The sequence below is a fragment of the Tamandua tetradactyla genome, chromosome 4 (genome assembly GCF_023851605.1).
Source record: "Tamandua tetradactyla isolate mTamTet1 chromosome 4, mTamTet1.pri, whole genome shotgun sequence".
In the NCBI taxonomy this organism is placed as follows: Eukaryota; Metazoa; Chordata; class Mammalia; order Pilosa; family Myrmecophagidae; genus Tamandua; species Tamandua tetradactyla.
Window position 1 is genome coordinate 63,072,051 of NC_135330.1, and position 15,554 is coordinate 63,087,604.

At 51.5% G+C, this 15,554-nt stretch overlaps 1 protein-coding gene across 2 annotated transcripts; it reads right to left on the reverse strand.

Moving 5' to 3' along the window:
• Nucleotides 1-6,360: 6,360 nt before the first annotated feature.
• KLHDC8A (kelch domain containing 8A) lies at nucleotides 6,361-13,366 on the reverse strand. Of its 2 annotated transcripts, XM_077157554.1 has the most exons (6): nucleotides 12,940-13,366; nucleotides 12,688-12,774; nucleotides 9,479-9,643; nucleotides 9,055-9,270; nucleotides 8,310-8,411; nucleotides 6,361-7,436 (listed from the first exon to the last, which is right to left on the reverse strand). In XM_077157554.1, the coding sequence occupies exons 1-6, from the start codon at nucleotides 13,313-13,315 to the stop codon at nucleotides 7,243-7,245; spliced, it is 1,140 nt and encodes a 379-aa protein (XP_077013669.1). In that variant the 5' UTR covers nucleotides 13,316-13,366; the 3' UTR covers nucleotides 6,361-7,242. The 2 variants fall into 2 exon arrangements, with proteins under 2 accessions (XP_077013669.1, XP_077013668.1); XM_077157553.1 differs by lacking the exon at nucleotides 12,688-12,774 and having other exon boundaries at nucleotides 6,362-7,436; nucleotides 12,940-13,355.
• Between the last annotated feature and the right edge of the window lie 2,188 nt (nucleotides 13,367-15,554).

Genomic DNA, 15,554 nt, shown 5'->3' on the forward strand with positions numbered 1-15,554 from the left:
GTTCCAGTTTCAGTATTTTAGGTCTCTCCTTCTGGCTGCTCTAAGACACTGGAGACTAAAAGAAGTATCAATATAATGAATGAGGAGTCATACTCATTTATTGAATCCTATCTTCTTTAAAACTACACCTTCTCTTTTGATCTTCCAAAAATTTTTAAATTTTAATTGATAAATATATTATATATTCTTGTACCATGTGTGACGGCTTAAACTATTATGTACCCCAGAAAAGCCATGTCCTTTAATTCTCACTCGATGTTGCTGGGTGGGACCTTTCTGATTGTTTCCATGGAGATGTGACTCACCCAAATGTGGGTGGTAACTTTTGATAAGATGATTTCAGTAGAGAAGTGCCTCCACCCATTCAAGGTGGGGCTGCCTATAGGAGCCCTTTAAGAAGGAACCATTTTGGAAAAAGCTTCAGAACCACGAGAGCCACCAGAACCATGAGAGATCTTTGGAGATGAAGAAGGAAAATGCCCCTGGGTGAGCTTCATGAAATAAGAAGCTGGGAGAAAAAGCAGACATTGCCCTGTGCCCTTTCAGCTGAGAGAAGCCCTGAACTTCATTGGCCTTTCTTGAGTGAAGGCAACAGAGGAGGACTTTTTAACTGCTTTCAGTGCTGGTTTTTATCTACACCAGGAAAAGGGGATGAGGGTTGGATGGGCTGGGGTGCAGGTACTTCTGTAGCTTTCAAGCCTAGGATTTCAAGTCAGTGTTTTGGGTCTCTTTATCCCACTGTTAATTATAAACAAGGAGATCTTCCTCTTTGTTGCCCCTCACTGCTGCGTCCTTCTCTCACTATCCAAGGTTATGTAACCCCTCACTACCCTGGCACTAGGAAATGAGAGGACCCCTATGCTTACAACCAGGGTAAATGGTTTCGTGGGATCCCTCCACTGGGCCCCCCAGAGTCTCCAGATATTTACCAAATCTGACCTTAGATGGACTAAGTTGGGGTGTAAAATAAATAGAAATACTTCTCATCTTTACAAGATTCAACACTTTTTTTTTGCATGGGCAGGCACCGGGAATCGAACACAGGTTTCCAGCACAGCAGGCAAGAATTCTGCCACTGAGCCACCATTGCACTGCCCAAGGGCCAACACTTTTGCATCTACTATTTTCTTGATCCTTCACTGACCCTGGGGAGTTGGGGGCTTGGGTTAGATCCTGGGGTACAGAGACTATTGATTTAGATTGATTTACAACAAGCCTCAGAAAGGAAGTGAGAAGAAGGGGTTCTACATCCAGCTTTTGGGCAAATGACTCCATCTCTCTAGGCCTCAGTTCCCAATTGGGCAAAGGAGACTCTGAATCCGAAGTGCTTTGTAAACTGTTAAATGCGTCCCAGCAGCTGGAAATTTACAGCGATGGGGCCTGTGGTTCAGAGCCCAGCCACTTCATGCTCCATTTAAAGGCCGCTCTTGGAGAAGGTGCTGAGTGTCTTCCTCCTCCTGGCTCTGCCTCCGCAGTGCCGCCCAGTCCTGCACCCGGTGGGGCCCAGGAAGGACCAGGCAGGTGCAGGAGATGTGCCCGCCTGGGGTGGGGTCTGCCTGGCTCTGCCTCCCTGCCTGTGCCTGGCTCCCGCTGGCAACCTGAGCCCTTGGCTTCCCAAGCTGATCCTGGAATGTAAACCCCAAGCAAAGCACATTCTTTAGCCGGGTCACCAGCTCCTGGCCTTTGGTAAGGGAAGGCAGGAGCCAGTATTTCTCTCAACGCTGAGTGACACTAACACGGTCTGGCGAAGAGGAGCTGTTATTACAAGGCATGTTATGCCCCACCAACTGAAAGCCCAATTCTTGCTGCTCTCTCGTGGGTGCCCATGACCAAGGGTGGGGGACTAAATCCTTAAGCAGGAGAATTTGAAATAATGCTTGTTTCCCTATGTCACCTACAGGCCACGTGGGCTCAGAGGGGGCATCATGAGGGTTCCTCCCAAAGCTGGTGCAGTCTCAGGCTCTTTGATTTCTGACTTTTCATTTGATTCAGTTGTTCACTACAACTATAGGGATGTCCTCCTGCAAGGCCAGCACTCTGCAAGGCTCTGGGCACGCCAGGGCTAATGGTCTCCACCATCCTAGATGAGAGCACCAAAAATTGCATGTGTGTGAGGGGTGAAGTGGAGTGAGGAGACGGTGGCTTGAGTTAACCAGGTACACAACAGAGGGGGCATTCCAGATGCGGGAAACCTGCCTCCCAGAACGACGGGTGTGTCCAGGTAGCTACTTGCTCCCCAGCTGTCTCCTCCAGGGAAAATGGGGCAGGAATAAGGAAGGGTTGCTGGAAAGGTGGGACCTTCGTGAAGGGTCTTAGAAGCTAAGCCAGGAGGAGGGAATCACCTGGATGGTCAGGCAAAGCTGTGGGGGGCTCAGTAACAGTATAGTTAGATTTGTAGATAAGAAAGATTTCAGGGTGGGCCACGGTGGCTCAGCAGGCAAGGACGCTTGCCTGCCATGCCAGAGGACCCAGGTTCGATTCCCGGTGCCTGCCCATGTAAAAAAAAAAAAGATTTCGAAAGGCAGAGGGAATCCATCAGCAAAGTGGAAGGTATGGAGGGGAGCAAAACTGAGGGTAGAGGCTGGGACTTGGGAGGCTACCTAAGAAGTTCTCGTGAGGGACACTGAGGGTCTGGACTCAGGCAGTGGCCCTGGGATAGAGAGGAGGAGGCCAGTCTGAGATGTGTGAGGGAGAGAAGAGCCAAGGCAAGGAGGCCACTTAGACCTGGGGATGAAAGGATTCCCTGTGGGGCCGGAAGTCTAGGTCTGAGACGAAGGCTAAATTGGAAGCCACTCCAATCTGATCCCTTCCTTTTACAGATGGGACATGGGGTATGAGTGGGGAAGCCTGGGACGGGGATTTGTAACTTACTATTCCCTTATAAAGGTTTGATTTTTAAGAGTATGACTTGCTAAACTGAGACTAGGACCAAGGCTCATTTACTTCTGAATGGAAGGTTAAGGTGTCCCAAAGTCCTCCTTCTCATCCTTCAGGGTGGGCCTCCTCCTGGGGACAGCAGAGGGGCCTCAGGGTTCCCTGGAACTGCAGGCACCACCACACCCTTCCTTCCAAGACTGACCGGAGGAGCCCAGCCCAGTCCTGTTAGCACCTAAATAGGCCAGGCCACTGGCTGCAAGCCTGGAGCTCCTCATCCACCCCTGCTCTCCATGGTGTGGGCATGAAGGGTCCCCACCAGGCAGAGGGGAGGAGGACAGATTTCCGTCCAGACCTTTCAGGACCTCACTGACCCTCTGAGACATGTCCGACGATTTCCTCTTTGGAGGAGGTGGGTGGCTGGGAGTTTTTGCATGAAAAAATGAAACTGTCTCAGGAGCCAGCAGAGTCCAGTCTGGCTAAACTAGGAACTGGCAGTGGGGCACTAGGATCTTTTCCAATTCTTCCCTTCAGTGAGCCACCCATTTGTTCATTCAACACCCACATATCAAGTGGAGGCTCTGTGCCAGGCATGAACTAGATGCTGAGTATAGAAAGGTCAGTGAGAAAGACTCAGGGAACCTAGTATCTGTCTACAGCTTGTGGAAATCCTGGGACTTCTTTGGTTCTCAGTTTCCTCATCAGTAAAACAGATCAATCTCAGCTGTTCACACAGAGATACAAGGGTGCTAAATGCTCTTCTGGCCCTTGTGAACTGTGCCACAGGGATGTGGAAGGCAGAAGCTATATTGTGAACACTTCAAACAACAGATGACTCCATGATGGGGTGGACCAAATAATGCTGCAGCAAACTTACCTTCCAGATTGAAATCATACTGAGTTTGGGGTACCTGCTCTGCGTATGAGTGGGAGAATGAATACGTGCATGGACATTTCTGTATATAGGTACGAAGCATGTGGGTGGTATGTGAATATGTAAAAGAATGAGGTGTGTGTATTTGAGGTGTGCGAGCATAAGAGTGTAGAGGTACATAAGTGTGATGTGTGTGCGTATGAGGTGAGTTTGGGTTATGAGTGTGAGCACAAATAATTATGTGAGTTAAAACACGTGCTTGTGCATGTGTTTGTGTAAGAGTGCGGGGTATGTGGGGTGGTGTGAGATAAGTATATGTGAGTGTGTTGTGGAGTGTGTGCAAGAGAGAAGGGGAAAGATGGAGAGAGAAGGCTTAAGAACACCCCACTTCTCCTTCAACAATAATGCAACCACTCACCTAAGATATATAAGTCATTTTATATATAGCTGGTAGCTTTTATCCTCATAACAAGTGAGGCCTAATTTTGCCAATTTTACAAATAAGGAAACTGAGACCCAGAGAGGCCAAGCCATGTACTCAACAACAGACAACTAGTGCGTGACGATCATGACTCGAGCCCGAGTCTCTCTTGTTTCACAACCCCTGACCTCTTCTGCCTGGTTGGCCTCCCCCTTCAAAGCTTGGTCTGAGATTTATTTTCCAGAAAGAACACACTCAGTTCATCCTGGACTCTCCAAGACAGCACTGATGGGATCCCTTTGAATGGTAGCAAAGGCTGGCGTTTAGCTCATCAAATACATATTTATCTCTTGTCTCCCTCCCAAGACTGCAATCGCTAGCAGGCAGGCGTCCCAAGTCTAGCACCTTCCCAGGCACATACCAGGTGTCAAATGCTAAAACGATGATTCCGAATAGCCAATAGATTGAAAAAGCTAGAAGGCAACATTCCTGGGATATGAATTTAGGGATACTCTGTGCTCATTTCACATAAGGGAGTCCTTCCTAACCTTTCCTTGCTACTTTTCATATTCATTCCTTGAGAAGCAAAGACTCCATTCTTCCAGGTTTGGCATTTAGAACTCCTTGTCTAGCGTGTTGCAGATTTGCTTCCCTTCCCTACTTTAGAAGGCTATTTAATTGGAAGCAACATGGTGCTGTGGTCACAACTTTTAGAGTTACTCTTAGTTCAGTCACTTACTAGCCTGTGACCTTGAACAAGTAACATAACCTCTTTGTCAAGCCTCAGTCTTCTCATCTGCAAAATGGGAGGATTCTACCTACGTTACAGAGTTTATGTGAGGATTGACGCAGGTGCCATCTGACCCCAGGTCCTGTGCTGCCTCCGAGGCACCGTCAGGTACAGGGCCTCATGGCTTAATACTGACATACTGACATTCCATATTTCCCTCACTCCTCACTGAGGCATCCCAAGAATCTTCTCAAAACAGATCTCCAAGTGGTGAGTCCTCAGCAGGTACCAGCTAGTCCCCAGTTGCCTTCACAGGTTCCAGCAGCTGTTCTGTCCCTAACCTCCCATTTAGGGTATCCCTGAAGTTCCAGCTCAGTCCCATCCATGAATATTTTGTCAGCCTGAAAAGACTGATTCTCTGCTGCCCTCACCCTCAGAAGCTTGGTTTCCTCTAGGAGAGGGTGACGGTACTTTCATTATGAGTTTGTAAACACCTTTCTCGGGGAGAGAGGTAGGGAGGGTGGGAAGGAGCAGTGCAGAAAAGGACATGGAATGGAGCGATCACACCAGGGCTGAGCTATGACTCAGCTTCCTCCAACGTGCTGTTCCATCCTTCACAGTATCTGCAGTTACTCCAGCCCCGTTTTCTAACAGTTACTTCAGGAGGGCTGAAAACCCAAACAGGGGGATCCAGAAGCAACAGGCAAGAGGTCTCTGCAGTCTGCTCTGCCTTCACCAGGGGGCACCACCCGCTGCAGGATGCCTCCCAGCTATGATGGGAAGGAAATGCTGGGCCGGCAGGTGGCCGTGCCCTTCTAGGGCCCAAGTAAGGTACCCAGAGAAGGGAAATCCCCATCCCTTCAAGACCCAGCCTCCACTAGCCCTTGAACACTCAGCGGGGTGTCGCCTCTTCTAGGAGGCTGTCCCTGGCCCCTCAGATGTGGAGGATGGGTGCCCCTCCTCAGCTGGTGCCACTGTGAAAAATATGCTAACACGTGGTGCTTTCTGACTCCTCCATAACCCTTCAGGGCAGGTACTTTATTCATCTTTGTCTCCCCAGTGCTAAGCACAGCTTTTAAAAATAACTGGGAATCAGAAAAAGGTGTTATACAAGCTAAAAAGAGATGCATTCTTCATTAAGTCATGAGCAGACCCTTTCTACTTGGGACAAGACAAAAATGAGCTTAAGCGGAAGAATTGAGGTTAGACATAAGAAGATGTATGAGACTCAATGAATGAAATCTTTTTGTAACATATACGTGGTATTTCAGTGTTTAGGAGAAGGAAATTCCAGCTTTTCTGGAAGCAGGCTGGCTGGTAGGGGGATGGTTTGAAGATGGAACTCCCCATGGGAGTGGTCAAGAACAGATGGTCACTTGAGACCCTATTTAGCCTGAGAAAGTCAAAGGGATCATCTCGTCAGGTCCCCTCCACCCATCAAGACAGCCTTCCACCCCACCCCTGCACCAAGGGCCACAGAAGATATGAATATAGGTTTTTAATCATTGTGCTGCTGCTATTAACCAGAGTGCAATTAATCCATCCGTGGTGGATTTTGATGCCACAGTGTAAATGAGAAGGTGCCACACAGGGAATACTCGGGGCGGTCAGTGACAAAAGGGCCAGGCTTCTGGTGGGGAGTGGGTGGCAGAAGGAGAACTGCAGCAAGGAGAGAAGTGGGGAGCAAAGACAAGGCTGGGAGAATGTTTTTCCCCATCATCACACTCCCATCAAGGACCCGGATGGGAATGGGATCCTCCTGGCCAAGCCTGCTGACCCGGACTGCTCCTGCTGAACCGGACTTTCCTTCCAGTTCTGTTGCCTCCAGCTCCAAGTCCAAGTCTTGCTAAACAGATGAAGTCCAGGCCAGGTCCACAGTTAAAAAGAAAGGAAAGGGGTTTGGGAGACCCCATCCTTCCCTGTGTCCCACCCCAAAGAGACCCCACACTGATTCAAAGCTGGGGAAAGGACAGCAAAGAAGCACATCCTATGGGTTGGAGCTGCCCTACCTGCCTCCTGCCTGGAGATGAGGGACAGGCAGATATCGGGGGACTCACAGGGGGTCAAGGTAGGAGGTACTCTGGTGGCTTTCTGTGCCTGAGCAGACTCTCCCCAGAGGACAGCTGAGCTCCAGCCTGGAGCTGGTGGAGTCATCTGCACTCCTTACAGTGTTCTGGGATGGGTGGGTCTGGAGGCGGAGGGAGGTCACTTAGAACCCCAGGGCCTGACCCACTAGGTGCTGACAGGAGCTGGCATCCTGGAAAGTCGCCCAAATTGCTTTGAGGCGACCATTCCTCATGTCAAGAGTAGGGTAATATGGTCCAGAGCTGGGTCCAGGGACAGCTAAGAGTCAGAGACACACAGTGCTTCCACTGCGTCGCTTAGGCCCTGGTGGACGCCCCCCACAGCCAGGAGGCAGTTCTTGATGACGATGCTGGAGCAGGCACAGCGGGGTGTGAGCATGGGAGGGAGGGCCTCCCATTTGTTCTTCCCTGGGTGGAATGCCTCTGCAGTCTCCAGGACAGTGGGTTGGTTTCCTGAAAGGAAGAAGGGAATTGGATCTTACAAACGAGTCCAGCCACCAATCTGCGTCCAGCAGCTGCTCCACCTCCTTCCCTACCTCAAGAACCCACAGGCAGAAGCTAACCATCCTCAACTTCTTTGGCTTCAAGACTGCTCCCTCTTCCTTGCCCTGGGTCAGCCAGTAGCTTTTATCAAGCAGACACTTTTCCCCTCCTGCCCTTGCCCTGACTTAGGTGGAATTTTCTTAAGCATCTTTTGCTTCTTCTAGAAGTTTCTAGAGTACTATTGCCTCCCTCCTGCATTTCACCAAGAAAGTACCTGCCTGGTCTACCTCACAATGAGCTCCTTTCATACATGGGTAAAGTAGGAAACCGCCCACACTGAGCAATCTCTGGGTGCTTGGAAGCTCCGATGCCCATATCCCTCTCTGTTGGTATAGAGGCTTTCATGCTAGCTCATTAAAATAATTTATTTGATCAGAGTGCTTTCCTATTCCATGATAAATCTGGGTATCCAAAGAGGAGAGGTGTGTCAGAGAAAGAGGACCAAGACTAATCCCCTCGATTCCTTCCTGGATAGGGCTCCAGGGATCTGTGCTAAGCAAGCCTGAAGTATTACATAGTTACCACTATACTCCTTATTTTCTCTGAGCCTCAGTTTCCCCTGTAGAGGAGGATAAAAAGACCTTGGGTCTCTGCTGGTCCTCTACAACCCATATATGGATTTATGAAGTCCAGGCTGGGAGGGAGTGTTTTGAATTTTTTGGAATCAATGAGTAGGAAAGGGGTGTATAGGAAACCAGAATCGTCTCCTGCTCAAGCTAAGTGCCAGGGACCCACTGAGCACCAGACCAACAAAACAGACCAGCCTGGAAGCTCCATCCTTACCTAGTCCTCCGGCCACTATGACCCGTCCACTCAGAGAGCCAGCTACAAAGTCTGCTCGCCGCTTCTTGAGGAAGAATGAGCGTTCCATCTTCAGCCATCCCCCTTAGGGCCCAGATGATGGTAGGGTACATACAGAGAGAGTTAAATGTTGACCACCCCCACAGACTGAGTCCTAAACAGCTCACAGCCCACAGTGGTCTCTACTCCATTTACAATTTGTGCTTAGGGCGCACACCTAGTGCCTCCAGAAATGACACACTCTCCATGGCTGGCCTCTACCCTCTTCCATGCTTGCTGTAGTCCAAGGAATCATAATCCCCCACAATGAATCGCAAGTTCTACCTCCAAAGAGACTCTGTTCTCCCAGGCTCTAAGTTGGAGAAAAGGCTAACTGGAGGCAATGAGTATAGGAGTGAGGACCCTTCTGTTTCTCTATCAGTAAAAAGTAGGAAAAATCCCTCCCTGCCCAGCCTCTCTCTGGATGTTATAAGGAAAGAGACAATAGGCAGAAAAGGCTTTGATAAAAACAACCAACCAACCAAAAAAGGAGCCTGGTACTGATAAAAGAATTTGATCCTAAGGATGGCCCTGAGTGGTAAGGGGTATTCAGACTCCTGATGGGCTCTCTCTAGGTGGGTAAGTGGGCCAGGAGGATGGATGGGAGGGGATAGGATGTGGGGAACCGGTCAAAAGGAGCAGCCAGGGCTTCCTTGGGAGCTGGGCCAGAGCCTGGGACCCAGCTCACCTTGTTCCATGTCAAACACGTCCATCGTCCGCAGGAACTTGGGCTGCCTGTAGAGCCGACCCTGCCGCAGGCCTCCCAGGCTGTACAGGCGGTTGTCCAGGGTCACAAAGCTGGAGAAGGCCCGCTTACAGGGAACGCTGGGAAACCTGGTCCAGGATCGAGTCTCGATGTCAAAGACCTCGAAGGCGTTGACTGCATACTTGGACTGTCGTCCCCCTGGAGGCCGGAGCAAGGCAGGAGTTGGGCAGAAGAGTAAGTCCCTGAGGACCATGGCTGGGTCTCCCCTACTGACGGATAATCATTCATACAACGTGATTATCCCCCAGTGCCAAGGAGAGAGCTCAGCACACAGGCACTGCTTCCCATGGGAATTGACCAAGGGAGGGGAGGAGAGACAGATGGGGGACAGATCGCTCATCCTTACCCAACACATAGATCTTGGAGCCTCGGAGGAAGGAGGTGGCAGCATATCTCGGAGTGGGCATGGGTGCCAGGGACACCCACATGTCCTTGAGCATATCATAGTGTTGGAGGTGGTTGTGCGGACGGAGGTCCAGGCCCATTCCGCCTGCAGCATACACTCGGTAATCTAAGGAGGAAGGCCACGCACAACCCCTGGCTCAGCACACAGACACCAGCACCTCAGCGGCCAGGTTCTGCTAACCCCTTGACCACTGAGGCCAGACCAAGTTCCCAGCTGCTGCCTTGCCAAAGTGGGCCATACATATGTCCCTGACATCGATGGCTCCATTAAAAGTTCCACCATGGTCAAGCCTAACTATTAATATTATTTTTTAACATTTTTTATTGTGAAATATAACATATATAAAAAGCAATACATTTTGAAGTACATCGTAACAAGTAGTTATAGAACAAATTTCAAAGTTTGGTATGGGTTATAGTTCCATAATTTCAGGTTTTTCCTTCTAGCTAATTCCAGACACTGAAGACTAAAAGAAACATCAACATAATGATTCAGCAATCATACTCATTTGTTACATCCCATCTTTGCTGTTATAACTCCTCCTGTGATTCTTCTCCCAATCTTTAAGGGTATTTGGGCTATGCCCATTCTAACTTTTTCATGTTGGAAAGGGGTATCAGCATTATGGGATAGGGGGATGGAACTAGTTGATGTTCTTGGAGAGGCTGGTCCCAGGCCTTGCTATTCTTGAAGCCATGCATGGCTTAGCCTTCCTTGGTGTCCAGCCCTTGGTTCAGCTCAAAACAGACCCCACTCAGGGAAAAACTGCTGTGAGGTCTCTACTTGCACAACCTTCGGAGGAGTTGCCCCCTCCATTCTCCTCCTTCCTGGGTAGCCAGAGGGAATGCCAAAGAGGAAGGGTACCCTCTGGTGTCCTCCCATAGTGGCCTGCTCCCCAGGCACTCCCAGGACAGAACTCTCTAGACTTAGCTAGGGCCATCTGAAATGAGGTCAGCCGTACTGACACTGGGTCTTATGGGGCCTGGTTCTCTTCTTGTCTGCCACCCCTAGGGGCACGCCATCCTCCTTCACAAACTGGGAGGCTTGTGGGCTCCAGGAGGCACCCTGCACTAAAAGAGACATGCCTATGGATGAAGGAGGATGAGGCTTTATAGGAGAGGAAACTGGCCCCTTTTAAAAAATCCTGAGGGGTAAAGAACTTAAGACTCTGTGGTCCCATCAGTGAGCTGGACACTCTGAGGAGAAGAGATACCAGTCTTCTTTCATTCTCTACTGCTCATGGCTGTACTGGCTTTTTGAGGGACTACCCTGATAACCCTGCACAGGAGGGGACAGGCAAGGCATCTGCTTCCCAAGACCTCACCCCATTACCTCCTACTACCTGGCCAGGTAAACAGGGTCTCCCAAAGGGCCTTCTCTTTCCCAGGGACCTGAGCCTACCCAGGGCTCTGTCTCCCAGCAGCCAACCCTCACACTTCAGCTTAGAGGTCTAACTTCAAGATTATTGCAGGGATAAGTACTACTTCTCTATTTCTAATCTTATTTTTTTTTAAGTCCCTGTCATAGCCTGAGGCCTGAAGATGAGGGAATTTATCTTACCTAAGCTCCACCCACCTCATCCCTATGTTACCTGATCCACTCCCCCATGAGAACCCTCCCACCCATGCTGTACTCCCACACCCATGCCCAATCCCAGTTCATCCTTTCAGATTCACCTGGGTGTCCTTGAACGGCTAGGCTGGGCTGAGAACACTGGCTCAGGGCCTCCCATAGCACCTCTATCATCCTCTTACCACCCAATACTTAAATATCTATGCCTAGTTCTTCCAACAGATTGGTAGGTCCATGAGAATTTGTTAATCTGTGGTCCCAGCATCTGGTACAACACTTGGTACACAACAGGCACATAAATGCTTATTAAATTAACTGCTGAACCCATTCAATGGCACAATAGGACACAGACTTGAAGGCAAACTGCATGGGTTTGAATCCTAGTTCTATCACTTACTAGCTCTATAAACTTGGGCAAGTTACTTACCCTCTCCGGGCCTCAGACTGCTTATCTCTAAAATACAGCACTTACCTTATAAAACAAGCTGGAGGATCAAAGGTGTTACTGCATATATAGCACCTACGGTAAAGTCTCAATAAATGTTCTTAATCTTTCGGCATCATTTATTGAGGCCCTCAATAAGTAAAAAATAACAATAAAAGGAGGGATCCTCTTTCCCTCTTACCTCCCTTTCTCCTCATGGGCCTTCTCTACCCTCACTGGGACGTCATGGAGGTCCCACTGGCCACCCTGCCCAGAGGGATTCTGGACCAGAGCCTCTCTCTGCTCACTTATATTGGTTATACCTGAGCCCTTAAAGGCAGGGATCAGATCTACTGCCTCCCCCCCTCCCCCAGGGATCTAGCACCATGCCAGGAATAGAGCAGGTGCTTAAGAAATACTGGTGTCTGATCTGCAGTAGACCCGGCACACAGATAGAATGGTTTTGTGAGAGAGGGAGGGAAGGAAAGGAGAGTGGGAGGGAAGGTCACATCCCACTGCAAATCTGAGCTATGCAGTCAAGTGTGTCAACGTGGGCTCTCCCAGTTCCTGTTGGGCCATTTCTCACAAAACCCTTCATGTTTTAGCAGAAGAGCTTTCCAAGCCTCTTCTATGTTCTGGACTGTACCAGGCCATAAGAGAAGCAAATGTGGGACTCTGAGGAAGTAAAATAAGAGTCATAAAACCACATGGCCATGCATGCCCCCAAAACCCAGTAAATCTGGGCAAGATGCTGCAGAAGAGTACAACCCTCAGGAAAGTTCTCACTTCCACTTAGGTCAGCATCTCTGGGATTAGGAGGCTGAGAGGGAGGTTGTAGGAGGTAAGAGGATCTTGGAGTCAGGCTCCAAGACTTCCTAGGGGACCCTGGTGATGGTACAAGGATGCAGTGCACATCCCTCCCTTTAACTTCTTCCCTCTTCCAAGCTTCAGTCCAAGGCTAACAGGATATAAAAGATGAGAGTCCGGCTACAGGACACCAGGAGGTGCCTGGAAGTGGTGGCTACAAGGCAGATTTCAGGGGCTGGGATGCTTTCAGGTGGGAGGCATAGTCATTCTACTGAACAAAGGATTAACAGAAACACTAAGTTAACACCCACAGCCCACGTCTCTGGCTCTCCCCTCTGCCTCCCACCTGCCCCGTGGGGAGCCTGATGGAGTGGAACTCTGGTATCAAACGGAATTACCGTGTCCTTCACCTCCTGAGCCTCAGTTTTCCCATCTGTAAAATAGGGCCAGTGAATTCCTAGTTTAGTATCTATTGTGAGGATCAAATGAGATCAGGAAAACAATTGTGGGCCCCCAACTCAGTGTTGGTCCCCACCCCCTCCCCCCGTGGCCCCCCACTCCGTAATCTTTGCCCGCCCTCAGCCCTGGTCGCACTCGCCTTTGGCCGTGACGGAAATGCCCATGGCCGCCTCGCGCAGCACGCTCCTCTTCTTCCACTTGCCCTCATCGATGTTGTACATCTCCACGACCTTCAGGGGCAACTGGTCGGTGCCCACGCCCCCGACCACCATGATCCGCTTCCCCAGGGCGGTGACGGCCACCCCGGCCCGGGCTGTGGGGAGGGGGGGCAAGGCGGTCCACTGGTCGGCCTCGGGGGAGTAGACCTCGAAGCAGTCCAGCGGGACGCCGCTGTCGTCACATCCCCCGATGGCATACACCTGCCCTCCGGTCTCCAGCAGGGAGCAGTACACTCGGCGGCTGGGCAGCGGCGCCAGGCGCTTCCACTGGAAGTCCTTGACGCTAGGTACATCCATGGCAGCCCCGGGGGCCCCGCCCGCCGCGCCCGGGCGCCCGCCGAGGCCACAGCGCCGGAGGAGGGGCGAGCCCGGGGGTCCGCAGGCTACTCCGCGCCGGCTCCCGCGGCCCCTCCGGCCGTCCCCATCTCGCTCTCCTGCGCCGGCTCCCGCCCGACCCTCGGCAGGGGCCCCGACGCCGGCCAGCGCGCTACCGTCCCTCAAGACTCAGCAGTCCGGCGGCATCCACGCCCAGCCCTACGGGAGGAAGGGGGCGAATCAAGGGCCGCCGGGGGCCACGCACCCTCGGCTCGGACGGGCGCAGCAGCCCCTCGCCAACTTTAAAGGGAAAACGCGGCGGCGGCGGGCGCCACCCCGCGGCCGCCTCACGCCCCGCACCGCGTGGGCCCCCAGCCCCCTCCCCGCGGGCTCCTCAGAAACCACCCGGCTCTCGCGGGGGCGGGCGCGGGGGCTCCGAGCTCCGGGCGCTTGGCCGCCTCCGGGCGAAGGAAGGAGTTAACGTCTTTCCGCGCCGACGCCTCCCTTCCCCCCGCTCCCCGCGATCCCGAGCCGTCTCGGCGCCCACGCCCCCGCGCACACTTACCCGGCGAGGCCCCGGCCGCGCGGCGCAGACAGCGCAGTCCCCGGGAGTCGGGAGCCCCCGCCCGGCGGCGCGGGGAGCAAAGCAAAGGGCGCTCTGTCCTCCCCCAGTCCTCACCCCGCTGGCAGACATGCAGATGAGGAGAATAAACGAGCAGCCAGAGCCGCCGCCGCCGCCGCCGAGGAGGAGGCTGGAGGGCCTGTCAGCACCCAGGCCCACCCGCGGCCGCTCCACCTGTGCGGGAATCCGCGCGCGACCCGCGGCCGAGCGAGCCGTGACCTCTTTCCTCAGCGCTGGCGGGGCCTGGCCCGCGGGGGAGGGGGAGGGCTCGGACCGGAGAGGTTCACCTTGTCTGCGGGGTCAGGGAAAGCGGGGCGCTCGAGCCACATACCCAGATGACGGGACCGTCTCCCGCCCTGGGCGGGGGTAGGCGGTTTGTGAGTGTTTGTTTTGGATGAGGAGGCGGAGAGTCCAATTACCCAGTTTATCTACAGTACACAGATCCAGTTCGTGACAGGCTGGCTCAATAGTCAGCTTTCCTTTGGGGGAGATGTTATATGGCTTAACAGAACAGAAACAAGTTAAGTAGGTGTAATGCACCCAGCGCTAACACAGGTATATACCCAAACATAACATCTACGCCTGCCACCAGGCCTGACCTTCACATCACCCTACCCCAACCCCAGCTGAAATAGACGAATCCGTTGAGGAACTGATAAATGCACTGACATGCAGATACACACCTGCACAGAAACCAACATAGGCAAATACACAGGCTGTCTCACACACACACACACACACACACACACTCTCTCTCTCTCTCTCCGCCCTTCTCCACACTCCTCAGGAAGGGAAACTGGGTTTTCAAATCTCAGCTCTGGATACCAACCCACAGTGCTTGCCAAATCATCCTTTCAGGCTACCCTTCTAATAGCCTTTCCAGAACAGCGGGCCACCTGGTCTGGTGGACTGAGAGGCCCTTTTCCTCTGAATACAGCCAAGTCTTGAAATACTCAGGCTTGCCAGTCTGAAGTCTTGGGTTTGATTCCTTGTTCTGAAAACTATTTAACTCCTCTGAGCCTCAGTTACTTTATAGATTTTGTTTAACTAAACATCTTCTTTTGCGATAAACTGTAGATTCACATGTAGTTTTAAGAAACAATTCAGTGAGATCCCTGTACCTCAGTTTCTCACGATGGCAACATCTTGCAGAACTGTAGCACTGTATCACACCCCGGATATATGGCATGGATACCATCAAGATACAAAACATTCCCCTCACCTCAGAGATCCCTCATTTGTCTGGTATTGGCCACACCTGCTCCCCTCTCCTCCCCAACTCCTGGCAGCAAACTAATCTGTTCTCTATTTCTTTTGTTTTGTCATTTCAAAAATGGTATATAAATGCAATCAAACACTGTGTAACTTTTTGGTGTTGGCTTTTTTTTTTTTTCTTTTCTCAGCATAGTTCCCTGAAGAGTCATCCAAGTTGTTGCAAGTGCCATTCCTTTTTATTTCTGAGCAGTATCCCAGTGGTAGGGTAGATGGTTTGGTTTCTATGAAGATTAAATGTGACAATGTCTGTGCAGTGTTCAGTGCAGCATTTGACACATAGCAAAGGCCCATAGCAAAGGCCCAGTAAATAGCTATTGGTACCAC

Bases quoted from the DNA above. Each gene is read 5' to 3' on its own strand.
- KLHDC8A (XM_077157554.1), bottom strand. From the start codon at position 13,315: ATGGATGTACCTAGCGTCAAGGACTTCCAGTGGAAGCGCCTGGCGCCG. The intron at 9,644-12,687 runs GTGGGAGGCAGA...CTTCCTCCTTAG, and splicing joins TCAGGCTCCCCACGGGGCAG to ATTACCGAGTGTATGCTGCA. The intron at 8,412-9,054 runs GTGAGCTGGGTC...CTGGGCCCTAAG, and splicing joins CGTGTTTGACATGGAACAAG to GGGGATGGCTGAAGATGGAA.